The sequence below is a fragment of the Odocoileus virginianus genome, chromosome 28, assembly GCF_023699985.2.
Source record: "Odocoileus virginianus isolate 20LAN1187 ecotype Illinois chromosome 28, Ovbor_1.2, whole genome shotgun sequence".
Taxonomy (NCBI): domain Eukaryota; kingdom Metazoa; phylum Chordata; class Mammalia; order Artiodactyla; family Cervidae; genus Odocoileus; species Odocoileus virginianus.
In genome coordinates this window covers 38,372,785-38,388,237 of record NC_069701.1, presented here as the reverse complement: position 1 = coordinate 38,388,237, position 15,453 = coordinate 38,372,785, and the positions used below count along the sequence as shown (strand labels likewise).

At 46.5% G+C, this 15,453-nt stretch overlaps 1 protein-coding gene across 2 annotated transcripts in view; it reads right to left on the bottom strand.

Annotated features, from left to right (window-relative positions):
• The window catches only part of DPP3 (dipeptidyl peptidase 3), a 31,046-nt gene that overhangs the window by 14,632 nt on the left and 961 nt on the right, over window positions 1-15,453 (bottom strand). Inside the window, exons 2-9 of one of the 2 annotated variants that reach the window (XM_020906517.2) lie at window positions 14,678-14,955; window positions 7,081-7,170; window positions 6,352-6,489; window positions 5,714-5,788; window positions 4,780-4,873; window positions 744-874; window positions 504-634; window positions 365-423 (exon numbers count right to left, since the gene is read on the bottom strand). In XM_020906517.2, coding sequence (XP_020762176.2) covers window positions 365-423; window positions 504-634; window positions 744-874; window positions 4,780-4,873; window positions 5,714-5,788; window positions 6,352-6,489; window positions 7,081-7,170; window positions 14,678-14,955 — 996 coding nt within the window. The remainder of the gene's footprint in view (window positions 1-364; window positions 424-503; window positions 635-743; window positions 875-4,779; window positions 4,874-5,713; window positions 5,789-6,351; window positions 6,490-7,080; window positions 7,171-14,677; window positions 14,956-15,453) is intronic. The other variant, XM_020906518.2, reaches the window with a different exon arrangement.

Genomic DNA, 15,453 nt, shown 5'->3' with positions numbered 1-15,453 from the left:
AGCTGTCTGCATGTAACACCTCACTTTCCATGACACCCGAAAAGGAGTGACGGAGGCTCAGAGGTGGGGTTAAGTGACAAAGCTGGAGCTGGGGCCTGGACCAGACACAGGGGGCAGCACGGCAAAGTGACTCAGAGCCGAGATGCCTGGGGTGGGTCACACTCCCAACTCTGCCTCAGCTCCCACATCTGTGAAGTGAGGAGGGAAAGTCTCATAGGAGGACGGTTATCAAAATGAGCGAAGATAGGTAGGTGTCCAGTCCATGACGGATCATCGATGGCTGTTGCTGTGACTCTACTATGGGAGAGTCATCAGGGGAAAGGGGTAAGGGTTTCACTTTGACCTCCCACCTCCCAGAAGTTACCTTCAAACTCTCCACGGGAACCAAAGGGGTCTCGGTAGCTCTCGATGAACCCGATGTAACTGGGGGAGAGAAGGGCTGAGATGGAGGAGGAGCGGGCAGGAGCGGGCAGGGCGGGGCGGAACGAAGGCTGGTGCCTCACCTCTCCACAATGGGACCTTTGTCCTGGATCCAGAAGCGAGAGCCCTTCTTGTGGGCCTCAATGGAGCCCTGGGTGAAGCTTTCTATGTACTGGGCCAGCATCTGTTCCTGGTGGCTGTTGGCTGCATACGCCTGGGGGTGAGCAGGGGCTGGTCAGCCTGAGCCCGCCCCCCAATGCTGGGACCCGCCTTTGCTGCCCAGAGAGTCTGGGAGCGGCACAGCTCAGCCGAGCGCGCCCCACCTTGGCTTTCTCCAGGTGCTCCACCACCTTCTGGAGGATGGGGGCATAGTCCCCGCGGGTCACCCGGAAATGGCTTCCCTGGAATTCGTAGCTCTTCAGCTTTGAAGTCATTTCGGAGTCCAGGTTAGGCTCTGAGGGAAGAAGGATCATCGCTCAGGGGAAAGGCGAGTGTGAGACATCCCAGCAGGCTTCTCACTGTGACATTCGTTTATTCTAACATCCTTGATAGCTCACATTGCTCACAATAGTAATTATAAACTTTCATCTTCAAAAAAAATATATATATATATGGGGGACCTCCCTGGTGGTCCAGTGGCTAACGCTCTGCACTCCCAACGCAGGGGGCCCAGGTTCAATTCCTGGTCAGGGAACTAGACCCCATGTGCCACAACTAAGGGTATGCATGCTACAACTAAAGATCTCACATGCTCAACAAAGATGCAAGATCCCGAGTGCCGCAAATAAGACCTCGCACAATCAAATAAATATTTTAAATATATATATATTCTGTAACATGAAATGTTTTATGTGATTTCTATGTGTTAACTCAATGAAGCCTCACATCAACTCTGGTGAGAGGGAAATTATGATCTCTTTTCTACAGATGGGGAAACTAAGACACCAAGAGGTTAAGCCAGTTTTTGAAGGTCACACAACAGCAAGTAGCAGAGTCAGATTCAAACCCGATGTGGCAGACTATATTTAAAAAGGTAGCCCTACCCTAGATATAATCACGAGGGTCCTTATAAGAAGGAGACAAGAGGGTGAAGGGAAGTAGGAGATGTGATGAGAGAAGAAAGGACGGGGCAAGACGTGAGGAAGGGGCCATGGGCCAAGGGATGCAGGCAGCTCATAGAAGCTGAAAGTGGCAGAGAAGCAGATTTCCCCAGAAGAGGAAGAGACTGCAATTTGGACCTCCAGAACTATAAGAGAATAAATCTGCGAGGTTTTTAAATTTTTTACTTTATTTTTATTTTGGCTGCACTCAGTCTTCGTTGCAGAACGAGTCTTAGTTGCCCTGCAGGATGTGGGATCTTAGTTCCCCGAGCAGGAATCAAACCCATGTCCCCTGCATTGGAAAGCGGATTCTTAACCATTGGACCACCAAGGAAGTCCCTAAATTTGACTTTTTCATGCTGCTACATTTGTGGCTATTAGAGAAGCAATGGAATATTAATACTGTTGCATCTTGCCTGTTATCTTTGATCCATATAACATATATTATATTTTAATATATATACATTTATTTACATATATATGGCCATAGTATTTCCTATCTCCTGATGTGAGATATGCTTCCAGATTATATATATATATATATATATATATATATATATATATACACACGACCATATATGGCCACAGTATTTCCTATCTCCCAATGTGACTTCTCTTATGAGGATGTGGGGGCTTTATTCCCTCCTCTTGAAGAGGGGCAGGCAGGCTTGTGACTGCAGCAGAAGTGACACTGTGGCTGCCAAGGGCCAGGTTGTAGAAGGTGACACAGCTTCTGCCTGGCTCTCTTGGGATGTTCACTCTGGAGCACGGCTGCCATGAACAGTATGACGATGTCGTGTGAGGCATTTCAGTTGACAGCCCTGGTCAAGTCAATCTACATACATGCTGAACCCTAAACTTTCCCATCACCTCGCTGTGGCTCATGCTGTTCCCTCCACCAGGAGTGCAGGCCCCAACCTGGCCTCATTTGCCTGGCATCTGAGGATCTACCAAGGCCTGGCCGCTGGGGAGACACCAGTGAATGAAACACAAAGGCCCTCCTCTCAAGAAGCTTGCGGTCAACAGAAAAGCAACCAGGAAATCACTGGGGGGATGATGGGCACAGAGGCTATGAGAAGACAGGGAAGGTGAGGTCCAAGCCTGGCCTCCAGGACGAGTGGGTGCTCATCAGGTGGACACCTGGAGGGGAAGCAGACATTCTGTGGGGGAACACGGAACGGACTGTGCAAAGGCCTGGAGTGGGCAGGTGAGAACATGGGGTTTTCAGGAAATTGGAAGCTGCTGAGCATGGCTGTGGCGCAGAGTCTAAGTGGGAGGCTGGAAGCTAGGAGGTGGGAGGTGGCTGGGGAAGGGAGGGCCAGATTACATAGGCCCTCAAAGAGGCCTGGATGCTTGTCTCAACACTGCATCTATATCCCCCTCACCTGGTAACAGACTCCAGTTTTCCTTCGGGACCTAACCCCCACAGCCACCCTGAGTCCAGGCAATGGGAGGAGCTGACCTTACCACCTGACTGTGAGGTAGGGTTGGAACCAGGTCTAGACAATCAGAGACCGGTCCCTTAACCACAAGGATTGGTTCATATAAATGGGAGACCCAAAACAGAGGAACTTAAGCCACTTCCAGACCTTCAGACACTACTTCTGGGAGAAAAAGGTCCTCTTTTTGCTGGAACGGCCAGGCTAGTGGTTATCAGGCTCTGTGGGTGCAGCCTGCTGTGGATGAAGTCAAAGCGAGTTGAGCCAAGAGACAGAGAGCAAAATTTCTGAGAACGTTATCTGAGCAACTGGATCCATCTATGCCTGAAGCCCTTCTATTCCGGGCTTCATTACTCAAGCCTATAACGTCCCCTTTTGCTTTAGGCAAATAGGTTTCTTCACTTATAACCAAGAAATTCCGAATGATGGAGCCCTTAGAGGTGAATCTGCGCTTTACCCTGAAGGTACTTTGAAAGATATTTAGGAAGCAGAGTTTAGGAATGAGAGGGTAACAGGCAGGAAGGCCAGGGGTCTCCAAATGGAGGAACTAGGATGGAAGTATCACATTTTTTCTCTCTCTCTCAAGCCGCAGGAGGAAACAAACTAGTGTTACATTATTTCCCTTCTCTATAAAAATTTAAAAAGAGGTTTCTTCTAAAACTCTGTGTTGCCATTATGACACCTGGTTCCACCTGAACTTTACTGTTCTCAAACCTTGAGCTAACTGATGCATTTTTCTTATGGAAGTGTTTGTCTTTTTTTGGAAATGTTTGTCTTAAGCTATGTTAATGTACTACATATTTACCCTAGACTCTGTCTTCAAGTCGGTTCCACCTAAAGGCTCAGAACTGACTTGACAAATCAGTATGTTTTACTCATACATTGTTCTCCTAATCTATGTTAATAAAACTATATATTTGCTTGAAAATCTGCCTTTCTTCAAGATTCATGTCAATCATTTTATGGCCCAGGACAACTCACCCTGTGCCAATGTTATCTCAAAATGCATGTTGTGGGTGAGGGGCCTAGTGCCCAGTCTGTGAGTTTTGAGACATTTCCTTTCTCTAATTAGCAGACTGCTATTAGCTTTATAACATCCGGCTAAAGATTAGCAGGGGGCACTCTTTCGGCTTGCTTCTGATGTCTATGTAGAAGCTTTCTCTATCTCTCTTACACTTTAATAAAACTTGCTTACACAAAAGCTCTGAATGATCGAGCCTCGTCTCTGGCCCCGGATTGAATTCCTCTACTCTGGAGGCCAAGAATCCCGGCATCTTTCACGGCTCAGCAACTACCTTTCAGCAAGTTCACCACCCCCACCTTTCTATATTCTCCCCAACCTCCAGGACACCTTTTCCATTAAGCCTTCACTGATGTGCAGCTTGGATGTCTCCTCTAGGCCATCATGAGACATATGGTCCAGCCTCTATTTGCATTGTTTACATGAATTGTTATCTTCTGCACCACTGCCTGGAGGACGGGGACCACGGCCAACGTGTGGCTCCTATCAGAGGCTTGCCACAGTGACGTTCACCAGTGGAACAAGGCCCTTCCTCTGCCCTTGGGTCTCCCCTAGCTTTACATCACCACCAGTTCCAGGGCTAGGGGTGCTTACCTCCTAGAAACACCACTTGCTGAGCACGGCACAGGGCTGGGCACCCAGTAAGCCTCCATCGACATCCGCCATAGCTAATATGACTGTTGTTACCCCCTGAAGCTATTGCAGGCAGCTAACCCTTGTCCTGGGTTTCTGCCCTGTCCATGCTGGTCCAGGAACACTGAAGACGGAGAAGAAGGGGGGGGGGGGGGCGTGAGCTCACCTGTGCCCAGCACGGAAGCCAACCGCACCTCGTAGCTCGGCTTCCCGTCCTGGCCAACTTCCTTGAAGAGCCGTGTGTTGTAGGCACTGAGGTTCTGGAAAAGACAGGGCAGGGTTTGGGGGAGAGTAAATCCAGAGTGGGCGGTGGGGTGGGAGGGAGGGAAAGCGGGCACAGCCAGGAGAGAAGATACAGAGGCAAAGCGGGCCGGGCCTCTGGGGAACCAGCCAGAGTCTTCTGGGAAGGAAGGGAGCAGGGTGGGCAGGCCAGGGCAGACTCCTGCTCGGCTCAGTACACTGAGTACTCAGTACACAGTACTTTTACTAAGTGCTGTGCCAGACAGTGGACTTCCCAGGCGGCTCGGTGGTAAAAAATCTACCTGCTAATGCAGGAGACACAGGAGATGCAGGTTTGACCTCTAGGTTGGGAAGATCCCCTGCAGCAGGAAATGGCAACCCACTCCAGTATTGTTGCCTGGATAATTCCATAGACGGAGGAGCCTGGCAGGCTACAGTCCATGGGCTCACAAAGAGTTGGGCCTGACTGAGCACACACATATGCACGCACAATCACACCTGCCAGACACTTCATGACCTCAGCTAACCTGGCCTATAGGAGGCAGACCTCAAGCCACAGATAAGAGATGCCAGTGAGTGGCTCAGCTGGGAGGTGAAACTGACACATGGACACCAGAGCCCAGTTGAAGCGGCTCTGATATTCTGTGTCCTCCTTCCCTGAGGCTGTCACAAGGCCCTTCACCCTGGGGTGCGGTGGGGGCAGCTCCATCAGGGCACTCATGCTGACCCTTAGACAAGGATTCCCTAGTCTTCTCCACCTCAAGGACCCAAGATGCCTGTGGCTATGGGCTCAGGCTGAGACCCAGGAGTGGGCGCCAATGCCAAGGGGACCCCAACAAACCACTACCCATCGCCCAAACCTGTGAGTCCAGAAAGTCTTGGGCTAGTTTGGCATCTTCCATGGTACAGTTCCCAGAGAAATAGGTGGTGATGCCCTGTTGGGGAAGGGACAGAGGGGAAATAGGAGTTGTTGAGGTTGGAGCTGCAGGGGCAGCTGGTAAATTCCTTCCTGGCCACCCTCTCCAGCCTCAGACTTCCTGCACCTTCTCTCAGCAGCCTCCAAGGTCCCTCTCCATCTCTTTTCAGGGGAAGAAAACTGGAACACAAGCAAGACACAGGGCCATCCCAGCCCTCCTACAGTTCTGCACCCCTGAGGTTCGCTGCATCCCTTACCCCATGCAACTACTAGGCAGCCTCCAGATGTGGGAAGCTTGGACCCCCCCTTTCCATCCCCCCGCCCCCAGCTCCCTCCAGCTCTCAGCTCGTCTCTCCTTCCCTCCTCCTGGCACATAGCATCCCAGGGTGTCAGAACTGGGAGGGCGTTCAGAAAGCATTCCATCCAACCCGCTTACTGAGGACGATGCTGAGACCCGCTGCGGACAGCAGCTTGGCCTCAGGCATGGCGGACAGCCCGCTGTCTCCCCACTGGGTGCCCCTCCCTCCAGGCCACGTGGCCCTCAACAATGCCCTCCACCCCCTAGTGCGGCTGGGGCCTCACCTCCTTCCCCAGCCCGAGGTGTCGAAGCCCCGATTCCAGTGAGAACATGAGCTCCCCGCAGGTCTGCCAGAGGCCCCTGACTTCTTCCGGGTGCTGCTGCGCAGCCTCACTCCCCAGGATCACACGTTCCAGCTTCTCCTGCAGGGAAAGGGAAGTCCTTGGCCTGGCCAAGGCCGCACCACCCAACCTGCCTCCCAGAGCGCCCCAGCCACCCCCAAGCCCTTCTCGCACAGTCTAAGCCCTTCTGACTCAGAGGGTGGTTGACAGACTGGCAGCATCGACCGTGCTGGAGAAAGGCAGCACCTCACACCTGCCTGCTCAGGCCGGCTGGGCCAGAGGCTGTATTTCAATAAGATCATCAGGCACATCATGTGCAGAGTGGCGGCTGACGTAAGAGCTGGGTCTGCCCTAGAAGGGCCAGAGCCCTGCGGTCCAGAGAAGGACTCCCTGCGTTCACTCTCCTCCACTGCCTCCGGGGGTGACTAACAGGCTCCATCTCTGCAGCACCGAACGGTGCTCAGAACCCTTCCACAGCCTCCCTTCATTCGTCCCTCGGGTCGGCATGGTCGGGAGGTGGCTGCAGCACCTGGGAGGCTGGCTGGCCCAAGGCTGTGCGGCGTGGGGGTGACAAGATCGAAGCCCGGCTCCCACGCGGGCTCCATCTGCTGCGTTCCCCACTCCACCCCACCAGCTCCAAACTCCCACCTTCCCCAGCCCTCCTCAGCTCACCTTGGGCAGGTTGGGAACAAACTTGGTGTCGCCAAAGGACTTGTAGTTGCCCATGTTGGAGTAGACACCCGCGGCGTAGACCAGGAACGCCTGGGGGAAGGGAGCGTCAGAAGAAACGCAGCCTCCCCACCCCACGGAGGTTCCCTCCTGGGATGTTAACACCCCAGAAGAAGCTGTATGGGTGAGGTGGGGAGATCTAGGGGGCAGGACCCACATCCTGGGAGGCGCCAGTCGGGACTGCTTTCACGGCCCAATCTTCACACACCCACGGTCCAGCCAAACAGGTCTTCTCAACAGCTTCCATATATTGATACATCCAAGCCCTCATCCACCTTGTTCCCTTCATATCAGCACCCTCTCAGCCACCTGTATCTCATCTGACTTTGAAGGCCCAGTGCAGACACCACTTCCTGTAGGAAGCCTGTCCTTAGCCCCCATCTGGTAGGCAGCCGGTGCCGGAGGCATCAAAATGTTAGGGATGGAAGAGCCTTGGTCAACGACTCTACGGCTTTTGCAGGATCCAAATCTACTCTCCCTTCCTCTGGCAATATGGCCTTACAGCTTTGTTTTGGGATGGGGCGAAATCTCCCTTCCCCAACTCCAGGGGTAGGCACAGGCCCAAGCTGGCCAGCCACAGCCTGACCAGGAAATTTCTCAGCGGCAAACAGCTACTGTTTCATACCAGGAATCATGAAGTCCGAAGCCTCTAGAGCTCCCCTACTAAGGTGACAAAAGAAAGCAAAGCTGAACAATGAAGACTGCATCGCAAAGGTGTCCCTGAGTCTCTGAATCCAGCCATGACTGAAGCCTCCCTAGCCCTGGACTTTTCAATTATGTGAGCCCATAATTTTCTTCTTTAAAAATAGACTTTATTCTATAGAGTAGTTTTAGGTTCACAGCAAAACTGAGTGGAAAGTAGAGATTACCCCAAAGCGCTCCCCCCGACCCCGCCACCCCACTGCCAGGCACAGCCTCCACCTCGTTAATATTCTTCACTAGTATGGTACATTTCTTACGATTGAGGAATGTACCTTGGCACCTCATCACCCAGAGAGCATAGGTTACATTGGGGACCACTCTTGGCATTGTATATTCTATGGGTTTGGATAGATGTATCTATCTAGATTTGGATAGACATATCTGCCATTATACACGACACACCGCTCTGTAGCATACAGGGCAGTTTCGGCGTCTGAAAAATCCTCTGTGCTCCATCCTCCCTCCGCGCCTGGCAACTGCTCATCTTCTTACTAGCTGCATAGTTTTGCCTTTTCCACACAGCTGGAATCCTACAGTATGCACCCTTTGCGTGATGGTTTCTTTCACCCAGTAATATCCATTTAACTTTCTCTGTGTCTTTTCATGGCTTAATCGCTCACTCCTTTTTAGCACTAATGTTCCATTGTCTGATATACGACAGTTTGTTTATTGATTCAGCTACCGAAGGACATCTTTATCAGATATATCTTTTGCAAACATTTTTTTCCCATTCATGACTTGTCTTTGCACTCTCTTGACAGTGTCTTACACAGAGCAGAAAACTTTAATTTTAGGGACTTCTTTGGCGGTCCAGTGGTTAAAACTTTGTGCTTCCAATTCAGGGGGCGTGGGTTCAATCCCTGGTCAAGGAACTAAGATCCCACATGCCACATAACGTGGCCAAGGAAAAGAAAACTTTAATTTTAGTAAGTTCAGCTTATCAATTATTTCTATCATGGATCATGCTTGGTGTTATAACTAAAAAGTCAACTGCATACCCAAGGTCATCTAAATTTTCTCCTATGTTATTTTCTAGGAGTTTTAGTTTTGTATTTAGCACTGTGATTCATTTTGAGTTAATTTTTGTGAAGGATATAAGATCTGTGTCTAGGTGTTTTTTTGTGTGTTTTTTTTTTTTTTACCATGTGGATGTCTAGTTGTTCTGGCACCATCTATTGGAAAGACTATATTTATTTCATTATATTACCTTTGCTCTTTGTCAAAGATTTGTTCACTATATTTGTGGGAGTCTGTTTCTAGACTATTCTATTGCACTGATCTACTGTCTATTATTTTGCCAACAGAAGACTGTCCTGATTACTGTAGCTTAATAGTAAGTCTTGAACTAGAGTAGCATCAGTCCTTCAACTTTGTTCTTCTCCTTCATTATTGTATTGACTATTCTGAGTCTTTTGCCTCTCCATATTAACTTTAGAATAAGTTTGTCGGTATCCACAAAACAACTTGCTGGGATTTCGACTGGGACTGCATTGAATTTACAGATAAAGTTGGGAAGAAGTGATATCTTGACAATATTGAATCTTTCTATCCATGAACATGGGTATCTCTCCATTTATTTAGTTCTTCTTTGATATTTTTCATCAGAGTTTTATAGTTTTCTGCATATACGTCTTCTACATATTGTTAAGATTTATGACTATTTCAACTTTCTCGGGTGCTATTGTAAATGGAATTGGGTCTTAATTTCAAATTCTACATTTTCATTGCTGGAATACAGGAAAGCAATTGACTTCTATGTATTAACTTTGCATCCTGCAGCCTTGCTATAATCACTTATGTGTTCTAGGAGTTTTTGTTGATTCTTTCAGATTTTCCACTTAAACAATCATGTCATCTGTGAACAAAGACAGTATTATGTCTTCCTTTACAATATGTATACCTGTAATTTCTTTTACCTGTCTTATTGCATTAGTTAGAATTTCCAGTACAACACTGAAAAGTAGTGGTGAGAGGGGAGATCCTTGCTTTATTCCTGATGTTAGTGGGAAAGTTTTTCACCATTAAATATGATATTAACTCTAAGTTTTCTAGTTACAGTTTGGTTTTTTTTCATCATGATTGGATGTTAGAATTTGTCAAATGCCAAATGCTTCTTCTTCTGCATCTATTGATATGATTGTGTGATTTTTCTTCTTTAGTCTATTCATGTGATGATTTACGTTTATTGATTTTTGAATGTTGAACCAGATTGGCATAGCTGGGATAAATCCCACTTGATCATGGTTCATAGCAATGGCACCCCACTCCAGTACTCTTTTGCCTGGAAAATCCCACGGACGGAGGAGCCTGGCACGCTTCAGTCCATGGAGTTGCTAAGAGTTGGATACGACTGAGTGACTTCACTTTCACTTTTCACTTTCATGCATTGGAGAAGGAAATGGCAACCCACTCCAGTGTTCTCGCCTGGAGAATCCCAGGGATGGGGGAGCCTGGTGGCTGTCGTCTATGGGGTCATATAGAGTCGGACACAACTGAAGCGACTTAGCAGCAGCAGCAGTGTGGTGCATAGTTCTTTTGTTGGATTCAATTTACAATTTTGTTGAGGACTTTTGCATCTATGGTCTTGAGACATATTGGTCTGTAGTTTTCTTTTCTTTCATTGTAATCTTTGTCTGATTTTGGTGTTAGGGTAATACTGGTCTCACAGATGAGTTAGAAAGTATTCCCTCTGCTTTTCTCTTCTGAGAGATTGTAGAGAATTGGTATAATGTCACCCTTAAATGTTTAGTAGTGAACTTATCTTGGCTTGCTGTTTTCTGTTTTGGAAGGTTGTTTATTAATTATTGATTCTGTTTCTTTGATATAGGCTTTGCAGATTATCAATTTCTTCTTGTGTGAATTTTATCAGACTGTCTTTCAAGGAATTGGTCCATTTCATACAGGCTATCAAATCTGTGCATATGAACTTTTTTAGAGTATTCTTTGATTATCATCTGAAGGATACTGCCCAAGAATATTCACTGCCCATGAATTTGTAGTGATAGCCCTTCTTTATTTCTTTTTATTTTTTCCTTCTTTCATTCCCAATATTAGTAGTTTGTGACCTCTCACCTTTTTTCTTAGTCTAGCTAGAGGTTTATTGATTGCTATGATCTGAATGTTTGTGTCCCTCCAAAATCAGTATGCTGAAACCTAACCTCCAAGATGATGGCTATTAAGAGAGGGAGTCTTTGGGAGGAGATTAGATCATGAATGAGGGCATAGCCTTCCTCATTGAGATTAATGCCTTACAAAATAGACCCCAGATAGCTAGCTCATATGATCCACCATGTGAAGACACAGTGAGAAGACAGCAATCTGCAGTCCAAACGAGGAGTGTCACCAGAACCCAACCATGTTGGCACCTGTCTTCCATTCTTTTTCTACCTTGGTGGTTGTAACTTAGCCTTATATACAATTTCATTTTCTCCCCTTTCTTAGCATATCAAATGTACTTCCTTCTTTACTTTTTTTAGTGGTTGATTTTGCAATAGACATTTTAGTGGGTTGAGTTTGTAATATATATTTACAATGAATCCAAGTCCATTTCATGGGCAGTTTGAGTACTTTATAATAACAAAATAGTCCTAATTCTTGCCTTCCCTCCCTCATATCCCTGCTATCATTCATTTCACTTGTATATAAGCATACATAGTTGGATATATTGCTGCTATTATTATTTTGGACAAATGTATCTCTTAGATCAGTTAAGAATAAGAAAAAAAAAGTTTTTATTTTACCTTCACTTATTCCATCACCACGGCTTTTCCTTTCTTTTTAAATGTACATCTGAGTTTCTGACCTATGTCATTTCCCTTCTCTCTAGAGAACTTCTTTTAACATTTCCTGCAAAGCAGATCTACTGGCGACACATTCCCTCAATTTTTGTCTGAGAAAGTCTTTATTTCCACTATACTTTAAAGGGTAATTTCACAGGGCTTACAATTCTAGATTGGTGGCTTTTTATCTTGACACTATAACTATTTCAGTGTACTCTTCTTGCTTGCAAGATTTCTGAAAGAGTAGATGCAATTCTTACCTTTGTTCCTCTGTAGATATTTTTTTCCATCTGGGTTCTTTCTTTCTCTTTGATTTTCTGTAGTTTAAACATGATATGCCTATATGGAGGTTTTGTTTTTCATTTTTTGTTTTGCATTTAGTATCCCATTCAGTGTTCTCTGAACTTCCTGGATCTGTGGTTTGATATCTGACATCACTTCGGGGAAAGTCTCAGAAATATTCTATTTCAGATATTTCTTTTGTTTTCTTCTTTCTCCTTCTGGTTTTACCACTATATACATGTTACATTCCTTATAGTTGTCCCATGGTTCTTGGATATCCTATTCTGTTTTCTTCAGTCTTTTTTCACCTTGCTTTTCAATTTTGGAGGTTTCGATTGAGATACCCTCAAGCTCAGAGATTCTTTCTTCTGCTGGGTCAAGTCTACTAATAAGCCCATCAAAAGTGCCCTTCCTTTCTGGTAATATTTTTTTATCTCTAGCATTTTTTTAGACTCTTTCTCAGACTCTTTTCCATTATAGGTTATTATAAGATACTGAGTATAGTTTCCTGTGCTATATAGTATGTCCTTGTTATTTACCTACTTTATATATAGTACTGTATATATCTTAATCCCAAACTGCCCACCTGTTCTTACATGCTGTCTACTTTATCCATTAGAGCCCTTAGAATATTAGTCATAGTTGTTTTAATTCCTGGTCTGATGAGTCCAACATCCCCGCCGTATCTGAGTCTGGTTCTGATACTTGTTCTGTCTCTTCAAGCTGTGTTTTCTGCCTTTAAGAATGTTTTGCCATTTTATTCTTGATAGCCAGACATGATGTGCTGGGTAAAAGGAACTGTTATAAATAGGCCTTTAGTAGTGGGATGGTAAGGAATGGTGGCAGGGGAAGTGTTCTAGAGTCCCATGATTTTAGTGAGCTTTTGCTGCTGGACTTTGAACTTGACATGTTCTTCTCAGCCCCATATTCCCACCACTCCTTTTAGATGGTACCGGATGGTCAGGGCTGTCTGGAGTTGTGTATTTCCCTTCTTCCAGATCAGTTAGGCTCTAATAAAACCTAACAGGTTTGGTTCTGGTTAAATAGTTTCTCCTGAAGGCAGATCATGTTAAGAAGAACAGAATGCTCTGGCATATTTTTAAAATGGCTCCTTCTCACCTCCCTCTGCCAGAAGCAAGAGGGATTTTTTTTTCTCTGAAATTCACTGTGAGAACCAAGAGAAGCTCCTGAAGGTAAAACCCCCCAAAGTCTGGGGACCCCCTTATATCCAGTTCCCCCTGGAGTTTTCAACTCTCAGAATTGTCCACACTGAGCCTTCAGCAATTCATCAATTACAGTTCAGATTTTCCCACCCCAGCACTGGTTCCATGGAGGTTTCTGTTCATGAGTTTTTGCTCTGCTAAGTTGTGACTCTCTGTAACTGCCTGTCTGTTTCTCCAATTTTGGGGGCTGCAGTTTGCTCTGGAACCTCACTTCTCTTAAGGATCTAAGAAGAGTTGTTGATTTTTCAATGTCTTCAGCTTTTTACTTGTTAGAAGAGATGGGCAACATCTAAGCTCCCAACATGTCAGACCAGAAACTGGGAGTCATGATTTTCTTTTTTTTTTTTTTCATTTAAGCCAATTTGAGGTGGGTTTCTACTTCCAAACAAAACAATCCCACTGCAAATAGTGAATACTTGGGTAGCACTTTTCCATTAACTTTTCCAGCTATTCTCTCTTTTAATGAGGAAATCAAAGCCTAGAGATGGGATGTGATTACTCAAAGTTAAAAAAAAAAGTAGAAGAAACAGCCTGGGCCTCAGCACAGAGATAAAGCAATCTAATCCCTTTATTTTACATATAGAAAAACTGTGTCCTCATACATTCTTGGAGAAGCTTTTTCAGAAAATGATTTAACAACACTTGTCAACTGTCAATGTACAGAGCCTTTGACCCAGCAATTCTGCTTCTAAAAATAGATCCTAGTCACACACATGCTTAAGGATGCTTATTTGTCTTGTTTGTAAGAATCACAAACAACCTAAATGTCCATCAATATACAAAGGATTAAACTGATTACAGCGTACAAAGCTGTGGAATGCTTCACAGTTAATAAAAGAAAACGAGGCGGATTTCTACATACCCCATGGAAGTTCTCCAAGACATAGTGTTCAGTGGAAAAAAGCAGAACTCATAAGAATCGGTAGAATGTGACCTCATTTGTACGTGAAAGAGAAAATAAGCAACTAACACATGTGCATTTCTACTTGTACAGGTAAGCAGTATAGACAGAGGACTGAAAAGGCCATATACCCCACCATCTTCAGTGGTTACCTCTGGGCTAGGCATTGAGAAAAAATAATCTTCATGTTTTATTTTGTGCCTTTCTGCAACGCTGTAAAGCAGTAAGAATGCATTCATGTATTCCTTGGCCAACAGACCCACAGACCAGATAAAGACAAGATAACAGGCAGAACATTCTGCCCAGGGACACGCAACATGGTAGATAGAGGAAGATCTGGTTCAGAACGCAGACCTCCTGATTCCTACACTGGACTCATGCCTCTACCATCTCCAAGCTTCCACAGCTGTTTCCTCTACTCCACAGCTCTCGTGATCATCACAACAGCCATCATTTATCTCATCAGCGGGCCACAACCCTAAGAGGTACAGACGACCCTCAGGCATATTTTGTAGACGAGAAGACAGACTCCAGGAGGGGATGTCCCTGTGTTTAAAACCTTTGATCTAATCCGGAGAGAGACAGAGAGTCCATTGGACCCCTGCTTCCTGGCCCCTCACACCCAGAATGCAGGTTGGCCTGAGAGAACTAACCTGGTATTCCTCCTCAGTAAGGCCCTCGGCCAGGGCGTGCTGACGCAGCTGGTCGGGATCCTGGGCACGGAAGAGACGGCTGAGCAGGGCATAGATGTAGGGGGCCTCAGGGGAGGTCTGCAGCAGCACTGCCAGGCCTCCATACCAGGCGGCCCGTGACAGGTAGTGGGCATAGAGGCGCTCTGTGGACGACAGCAGGCGGAAGGCCTCGCGGCAGTCCAGGCTTGACACGCCGATGTCATTGGGGAGAATGTACTGGGTGTCCGCCATGGGCCCTGCTGAGAACCATCACCATGATCACAGGCATCATTTATCCCACACCAACGGCATGTACATCTGAGTCTGCACGCTCACGGTCTGAATGAGGAAGGGAATACCATTGCACCCATGCACCAGATATGGAAAGTGAAACTCAGAGATGGTTAGGTGACTCACCCCAGAAGATTACACAATATTCTGGCAGGCAATATTCGGTCTGTGGCCTCCCAAACTTAAAGACTGAATCCAACTACCCAGTATTACAGACTGGAGAAGGCAATGGCACCCCACTCCAGTACTCTTGCCTGGAAAATCCCATGAACGGAGGAGCCTGGTGGGCTGCAATCCACGGGGTCCCTACGAGTCGTACACAACTGAGCAACTTCACTTTCACGCACTGGAGAAGGACACGGCAACCCACTCCAGTATTCTTGCCTGGAGAATCCCAGGGACGGGGGAGCCTGGTGGGACACGACTGAAGCGACTTAGCAGCAGCAGCAGTATTACAGATGGGGAAA